The 8,750-nt window shown below is 49.3% G+C and overlaps 1 protein-coding gene across 1 annotated transcript in view; it reads right to left on the reverse strand.

Annotated features, from left to right (window-relative positions):
- Nucleotides 1-5,990: 5,990 nt before the first annotated feature.
- LOC109465803 (protein odd-skipped-related 2-like) overlaps nucleotides 5,991-8,750 on the reverse strand; it is an 11,550-nt gene continuing 8,790 nt past the window's right edge. The window contains exons 2-4 of the mRNA XM_019763245.1: nucleotides 7,164-7,848; nucleotides 6,377-6,653; nucleotides 5,991-6,034 (exon numbers count right to left, since the gene is read on the reverse strand). Of these exons, the coding sequence (XP_019618804.1) occupies nucleotides 6,017-6,034; nucleotides 6,377-6,653; nucleotides 7,164-7,846 (978 nt within the window). The 5' untranslated portion in view covers nucleotides 7,847-7,848 and the 3' untranslated portion in view covers nucleotides 5,991-6,016. The remainder of the gene's footprint in view (nucleotides 6,035-6,376; nucleotides 6,654-7,163; nucleotides 7,849-8,750) is intronic.

Consider the following 8,750-nt stretch of genomic DNA (forward strand, 5'->3'; position numbering starts at 1 on the left):
CTAACGTAACAGCCGTCGTGAAAAACCTGCCGGGGACCTAGCTGAGTTGGTCGGGTAAGAGCTTCAGCAGCTCCGAAGAAAATACGCCCCAACCGGACACCATGCTAAGGCTAAAAGACCCTGGGAAAAGCCTGGGTTTGAGGCTAGCGGTGTTTGTGTCGTTTATGTCACCAGTACTGCGTGTCACCTGTACACAGGCGCCTGTGCTGACGTGCGCAGAAAGGGGAACCTGTTAGCCGCCGTGTCGGCTGAGCCTGGGCACAAACACAACCGTCACACAACCGTGTTTACCGTCTTCTAACGTTCTCTCAGCGTTACGTCTTACACACGGACTACTCGTCACACAAGTCTTACACGAAAGTCTTCTGTCAGCGTTAAAGTCCGTGGTAAGGTGGTTCAAGTCCCAGAACATTCGCTTGCAAAGTATGTAACACTAGTAATACTTTATAGGGCTATATTGGACATATAGCACATTTTCAAATGAACAATCGCTAGCGCTAGAAATTAAACGTAACAAATAGTCAAGTTTGGTAAGATGGATTAGTCTCATAATATGGTTTTCTATTGCTACATACAATGTAACAACGGTTGTTACATTGTATGTAGCAATAGATACAGGATCTAGATCCAGTAATTGCCATACGTTTTACCTTGTACAATTAATTGCTTTGTACTTGTAGTAAAGTTTATACATCTTTATTTTAAAACGGGAATTAGAACGTGAGCTTTCAGGACCGTCAAATGGCGGTTGATTCCTACAGACGTGCCGAAAGCTCCCCGCTTGTCCCGGCTCTGACAGGTTATTAGGAGCGGGAAGCAAATTTGTCATCAGGCGGCAAACACTCGCGAAGGGCGAGTCGGTGTCGGCTACTGTGGCGCGCTTTCACGTGCACTCTCGCGTGACCAACTACTAAGTACCTAATACCAGCCCAGAAAAGAACAAGAAGCCATGCCTTCAAGTACTAGAGTTATCAACCAAGGATTGAGGTGTTTAAAATCCATTCTTTCCTAGAACTATGATCGTAGAGTGTCAAGAAAAGAACAAATAATAGCCATGCCTGAATTCAAGTACCAGAGTTATCAGCCAAGGATTGAGGTGTTCGAAAATTCATTCTTTCCTAAAACTATCGCAGAGTGGAACTCGCTGTCACCAAGTACAGTAGGGGCAATGTCATTAGATAGCTTTAAGCAATGTTAAGAGTTAGATGTTCAAGGGTTAGGCTTAACAGGTCGTACGGTGTAATGTAGCTAGCTGCCGCCGCGCCGCGTGCCTGCGAAGCTGGTGCGTTACACCAAAGGGCGGTTATACACGTACGTACGGCTATACAAATACAGAATCGAGCTTGGCTACTGTGGCGCCTATTCACGCGCAGTCTCGCGTGACTTGGGCTACTGTGGCTCCTATTCACGCTTAGTCTCGCGTGACTTGGGCTACTGTGGTTCCCATTCACGCTCAGTCTCGCGTGACTTGGAACAGCTCCCGGTTTTCCACGGGTCGTTAAAATGGGCAGCTCAACACCCCGGTAAAATAAACACACTTCTCGCAAGTGCCGATCAGAGGGTCGTTTCAACGGCTCTTATAACAACAACAACTGCTAACGGCAAGGCCCTGCAACCGACATAGATAGGCTGGTGTGTACTACAGTAAACATTTAGCTACTGTACTTGTACAAAAGCATCTGGATGGATTCTAAACAACCAATTATACTTGCCTGAATATCTAAGATTCATTAACGTACTAAGTGCTGTTTCAACGGCTCTTATAACAACAATAAATGCAAACGGCAAGGCCCTGCAGCCGACAAAATAGGCTGGTGTGTACTACAGTAAACATTTAGCTACTGTACTAGCACAAGTTACTCAAGCACCTGGATTTAAAGCTCATGTTGAAATATCACCAGGCGTTCTTAGAACAGAACCTTATAACCTTTAGGACACAGAAGCAGAACTTAACTATTCAGATATGGTGTAGTTAGTAGAACATGGTGCCCTTGACCTTCTCATTTCGTAGATGTGTAACCCTTTAACGTGGCGTCGTGTGGCGTAGTGGATAGAGCGTTCGGCGCTCAACAAGGAGCCCCGGGTTCGAACCTGGGTCGGAGCACGGGGGCATGTCCGAACATGCGAACCGACGTTGTGCCCTTGGGAAAGGCACTTTACACGTATCCCCCCTCAATTAGAGGGTCAAGTCTCCAACGGCAGTTGTCTTCAGCTGGCGGACGAGAGCAGCGCCAGGCGGGCTGGCGTGATCAAGGCGGAACTTGAGCGTAACCAAGTCACCGGCAGCTCGCTGCAAGCACCCGAACCGGAACCAGCACGTCTCCCTCGATGGATCCGCTGGGGAAGACGGATGCCCAAGTGTGTGGGTCTCAGATTCGCAACCTGTTATCCACCTTAAACAAATTCACGCGAAGGCTACCGTGTCAACTGTGACCCTCACTCAGGTGCAGGGGCTGACACGGTCATCATACTCGGAAAGTCTGTATATCTGTACATGAATCTGTATCTGTGCATGACTATGTATCTGTACATGACTCTGTATCTGATTACAAATAAAGATCACGAGTGATTGCCAAGAAAACCCTTTAATGGCAGGTCTGTAGTTATTGTGCCCAGGCGTAGGCGCCTGAGAGCTGCCTGTCGGGTGCCGGGTGAGTTCTAGTCGGGTGACTGCTGAGTTGACGGGCTTGCTGACGGCTGGTCTCAGCCCGTGTTTTGACCTAGTGTGGGTCTGGCATCCAGGCTAGCCTAGCCCAGGCTCCTACCCGCGGTTGCCTGCCTGTTTGGGCCTAGTGTGCTATGGGCCTGGCATCCAGGCTACCTCAGGCCGGGCTGTAGGCGCCTGAAATCTGACGGGTACAGGAGTTAGTAGTTGCTGTGCCCATGCCTGGTGAGTGGCTGTCAGGTGCCTGCCGAGTTGACTGCTGAGTTGACAAGACGCGGCCAGCCCGTGTTTGGGCCTAGTATATGGGTATGGCATCCAGGCTAGCCCTAGCCAGGCTGTAGGCGCCTGAGAGCTACCCTGGGTGCCTGGCCCACAACACACTAGGCCCACTTGATAACTTTGAGCCTAGTGTGTTCCACCAGTCGGTAGTTGTTGTGCCCATGCCGGGTGAGTGCCTGTCAGGTGGCTGCTGAGTTGACGGGCGCGGTGACAGGTCCTGTCGGCCCGTGTTTGGGCTCCGTCACTCAGGATTAGGGTTGGGATGGGGGTCAACTGGAGGGGAGGGGGTCACCAAGGGGTCGACCCCGGGGGCACGGGGGGTCACCAGCTACTACTGCAGATAGCCTGGCACAGCAGGCGTCGCTGGGAGGGCGCCGGAGGTGTCAGCCCTGGTGTCAGCCCGTGTTTGGGCGCCGTCAGTCAGGATTAGAGAGGGACTGGGGGTCAACTGTAGGGGAGGGGGTCACCCCGGGGGCACGGGGGGTCATAAGCTACTACTTCAGGTAGCCTGGAACCGCAGGCTTCTGAAAGGGATGGTTAATGGAACAAAACAGCAGAGGGCCAATAACTACTAGTGCAAATAGAATTGAACCACAGGCTTCTACGGATGGTATAATGGAGCACAGAGCACAGGTCAGCAGCTTCTACCTTACTTAGACTGGAACCGCAGGCTTCTATTAAAGGATCATATAATGAAGCACTACGGTAATGAAGCACAGAGGAACTACTACGGCAAATATATTGGAACAAGGAACTTCCCTAATTGGAACCATCTTAGTAGGGTATTAATAGGGGGCACAGAATGTAGTGTGACTCCCAATAGACTAGAACCACAGGCGTCTAAGGAAGGTGGTCAAGAACTACTGACTGCGCATGCACATAGACTAGAAACACAGGCTTCTAAAGAAGGGTATCTGTGAGTACGCGGGTTCGGGAACTACTACTGTTTTTTTAGACTAGAACCACAGGCTTCTAAAAGAACAGGGTCAGAGACTACTGGCTGTACATAGGCTAGAAACACAGGCTTTTGGAGAAGGAATGAAGGGGCATGGGGGCCTCTTTTACTGTGCCTAGCCACCAAAAAAGCTTCGTAATCATCGTGTTCCGAGGCTACATGAACTACTGTTAGGGTACTAGCCTAAAATCAAAGGCTTCTAAAGCAAAGGACTGCAATGTACCTAAGGTAGATCAGTCACGGTCTCACGGTGTATTTTGCGCGCCTTGCTAGTACATTTCAGGTATTACGTGACAATCTCGTATACGCGTACCCAATACTGCAAGAAGGGGACGTAATGCTAGTTGCAACTACCCTGCCACTTCTGCAACCGGTATCTTTAAAAAAAATCTTTTTGATAAATCCTGTTTATCAAACACGGCCGACAGCGGGACAATGCCGTGTTTGCGGAAGTGACATCAGAACAATGGCGTGTTTGCGGAAGTGACGTACATGCCGGGCTGGGTGTCAGGCCGGGACAATCCGTGCTTTTATAAAGGTCTGACATTTGGACGGAAGAGTAAATCTGATTGGTCCACTGATCAGGCGTCAGGTGCTGACGTCACGCGCGCCCGGGCTCCTGAACTTCGGCGGGGTCACGGAAAGGTCACCGGGAAGGTGACATTGACTTTGAGAGTTCACCTAGCCTCTACCAGGCTTGGGGAGGCGGCTGTAAAGAGTACAAATCGGCCAAATAGAGAGAGATAATATGCCGGGAGAGTTGGTCCGCTAGAGAGAACATGTTTGCCGCACAGGAATAGCCTGGCATGCTATATATGCTATCTCTCTCTCTATTTGGCCGATTTCTACTCTTTCCAGCCGCCTCCCTTAGCCTGGTAGAGGCTAGAGTTCACCTAACGTAGGGTCTGATTGAATGGACTTAATCTACAGCTTATCTCCAAGCAGATCCTAGGGTGACAAAACACAGTATCAAATTGGCCAGGCAGTATCCAAGGACCCTCTATGGCCAAGGCAATGGATACAGCCTGGTCAATGTGATACCGTCTTTTGCCACCCTAGGATCTGCTTTGAGATTAATTGACAACGAGAGAATAAAAAAAGGGCCAAAAGCAAGACACTTGAAACAAAACTTTGGGAACAAGAGTTTGTACTGTCAACTCAGAACTTTGGGAACGAGAACATATGTTGACTCATACAATAAAAACAACTGTGCGATATTATATATATATATATACTTTTATACTTTGAACAATGTGCAACGATTATTTAGGTGGTAAACATCTGTGCAAATGTTAGGGACATGTTTTTGTACAACTTAGAAGAACAAAGAGAACAGTTACTACATCTAACTTTACGAATTTCTTTGGTTTCAAATCTCAACATGATGACGTCATTCTATGCTGACGTCATAATCTGCTGACGTCATTCCCAGACGATAGCCTTTTTATCAGAACAAAAATAAATCTTTGATCGAACTCAAAGATTTTAGACATTTCGTGAGAATAATTCGTCTTCAAGCAACATTCCTTTCTTTTTTTACAAAAATAAACAAGACCAACAGAATGATAATAGAACAGACCTTCCAGTCAGTGATTCTAGAAGGTGACAAAATTATTGCTTATATAAAGTCTGTCCCCAGTCTAAGTGGACTTCTCCATTCACCTTTGACCCGTTGCTGGTGTCACGTGACCGTGCGGGATCACGTGTACGAAACGGTCAGTCGCCCTGAAGAAGGCAGGAGTCAAAACGTCCAAGGGAGAATGTCACTCTTCTCGCAACTCACTCCTCTGGCCAATTACTTGGACTACTTTTGACGAATTCTACTGTCCATAATGCTTTGGGAAAGCGTAGCCTCCACTAGACTCCTTTGCAGGCTGAATAAATAGTAGAAATCGGCCTAAAAATGTAGCTGGCAGGGGAGTTAGCCGACTAAAGAGGGTCCAGTTTGCGTGCAGTAAAATGGACGCTAATAATGGCCGGCCAACTTCTCTGGCCAGCATTTTTGGCCGATTTCTACTACTACTACTGTATTTATTCAGCCTGCAAAGGAACCTGCTGGAGGCTACGAAAAGTCTGTGACGAGACTATTTTATGCTGCTGAAAAGACTGCGACGAGGCTACTTCATCGTGACGAGTTCTTGCACAGAACAGTGTGTGAGACTGTGCCTGCGCAGGTCGCAGTTTCTCCGGAACACCTTCCCGCAGTTGGCGCACTGGTACGGCTTGATGTCCGTGTGAGTCAGCAGGTGCGTCTTCAGGTGGCTGCGACGAGGCTATTTTACGCTGATAAAAAGCCTGCGACGAGGCTATTTTATGCTGAGGAGTTCTTGTACAGAGAAAAGTCTGTGACGAGTCTATTTCGTGCATTTTGTGCCAAATATTCACTCTATTTCAAATTTGAATTTTACTGTCCATAGCCCCTTAGCAAGGTCTGGAATAGTTCATTTTTTTTTTTTTTTTTTATTCATGCTGACCAGTTCTTGCACAGAACAGTGCGTGAGGCTGTGCCTTCGCAGGTCGCAGTTTCTCCGGAACACCTTCCCGCAGTTGGCGCACTGGTACGGCTTGATGTCCGTGTGGGTCAGCAGGTGCGTCTTCAGGTTGCTGCGCTGGTTGAAGGTCCGGCCGCAGGTGGGGCACTTGTGCGGGGACTCCTGCAGGTGGAGCGTCCTGTGCACCGCCAGAGTCCGCGACTGGCAGAAACCCTTCCCGCACTCCAGGCACTTAAACGGCTTCTCCTTGGAATGGATGTACCTGCGGCAATAAGGAAAAAGGCAGGGTTAAAACCTACAAACGTCTATAAAACATACAACTATACATACACACAAACAAAATCACAACACATACATGTACAAACACACACACACACAGACACATATATGCACACACACACACACACACACACACACACACAGACATCCATTTGAGTTTGTGTGTGTGTGTGTGTGTGTGTGTGTGTGTGTGTGTGTGTGTTTGTATGTTTGTGTGTATGTTTGTGTGTGTGTCGTACTTACTTGTGGTCCCTGAGGTGGTCCTGTCGGCGGAAAGCCTTGTGACAGATGTCGCAGGAGTAGGGCCGCTCGTCCGTGTGAGTTTGTGTGTATGTTTGTGTGTGTGAGTTTGTGTGTATGTTTGTGTGTGTGTCGTCCTTACTTGTGGTCCCTGAGGTGGTCCTGTCGGCGGAAAGCCTTGTGACAGATGTCGCAGGAGTAGGGCCGCTCGTCCGTGTGAGTTTGTGTGTATGTTTGTGTGTGTCGTACTTACTTGTGGTCCCTGAGGTGGTCCTGTCGGCGGAAAGCCTTGTGACAGATGTCGCAGGAGTAGGGCCGCTCGTCCGTGTGAGTTCTCTCGTGGATCAGAAGGTTGTAAGACTTTGTGAAGTGCCGACCGCAAAATCTGCAGATGAACTCCTTCTTCGGTCTCGCGGAAACTCGCCCCCTGATCTCGCGAGAGTGTGCCGCCGCCGCCACCACCGCGTGAGAATGTACTGAAGTATTCATCGCGTTTGCCTGCGCTCCTGTATCGCGGGCAAAATCGTCCCTTTTGATGTCATCCTGAGTCGCTGACGTGGCAAGATGGGCGAAATCAAACTTGGCTGCTTTTCTCTCTTCCTTCACAGGAATTGGCGGGAAACTGAACTGGAACATGCCGGTCTCCGGAGGGGGTGAGTACACATGATAGAACGGGTATCCCGACAGGCAGTACGGGCTGAAGACGCCTAGCGGATATCCCGGGGACTGCAGCTCCGAGAGGAAGGGTCCGGGAAAACCCGTGGGGTGGGGCATGGGGAGCCTGACCCCCGGGAGAGTGTAGTTTAGGGTTGGCCGTAGGGCAGGGAGAACCGTGGGGCGGATGGGAAGCACCCCCCGGGAAGGATCGTCAGGGGGGGTGCCGCGTCCTAGGGGGGTGCCGGGCGTCAGAGGGGGTGTAGGCGGCGACTGGCTCATTTCTGTAAAAAACCAAAAACATTTGTTAATATCGATAGTAGGGGCACTATCATTTACATAGCTTTAAACAATATTTAAAGTTACTAGTAGATGTTCAAGGGTTTAAATAGGTGTAACAAGTCATTCGGTGTAATGTAGCCAGCTGGTGTGTTACATCGAAGGGTTGTTACTAGTATACCGGCTATACAGATACAGTATATTCAACTTATGATGCCAGAACCGTGCCTGATCCTAACCCTAACCCATTCAGGCATAGAACTGACCAGATAGCTCCCATACTCGATGAGGTGCAACTAAAAGGATCGGAGCCCAGGTAAATGTGTACTACTACTAGACAGACGAGTAGTGTTACGGCACCCAGACTAGTACATGACCCTACATCTGGAAGCCTGGAAGCTCCCGAAACAATAATCCACCAAAGCCCAGGCAGGCATGCCGTTATCAGGTCCTGTTTCTATCGGACAGGTTTTATAGTCTTACAGGAGCCCGGTTTTCAGGCACGGGGCGAAACTAGAAACCGAGGCGTGCAGCTCGTCAAACCTTAGCTTGTAGTAAAACATGAGCCAATGGTGACATTTATGGACGTGTTTTCTATACACTAAGTAGAATCTACTAGTATTGCCTCCAGAACCGTGCCTTCCTAGTTCCCTGAGATCAATCTGGCCCAAGCCGTGGTCTAGTGTGGTCATCTCTATAGCAGCATCCAGCATGCATAACACCTGAATGGGTTAGGGTTAGGATCAGGCACGGTTCTGGATAGTCTCCGCGTATCCAGGAACTTAGATTTGCCCCAGGCACGGTTCTGGATTCGCGTGGGCTATCCAGAGTACAAATATGATGGCACTGGCTCAGACCTTTCGCGGACACTTCCATCCCCGGGTACACGTGCGACCTTGGCTATTCT

The sequence above is a fragment of the Branchiostoma belcheri genome, unplaced genomic scaffold (assembly GCF_001625305.1).
Source record: "Branchiostoma belcheri isolate BF01 breed outbred unplaced genomic scaffold, Haploidv18h27 scaffold158, whole genome shotgun sequence".
In the NCBI taxonomy this organism is placed as follows: Eukaryota; Metazoa; Chordata; class Leptocardii; order Amphioxiformes; family Branchiostomatidae; genus Branchiostoma; species Branchiostoma belcheri.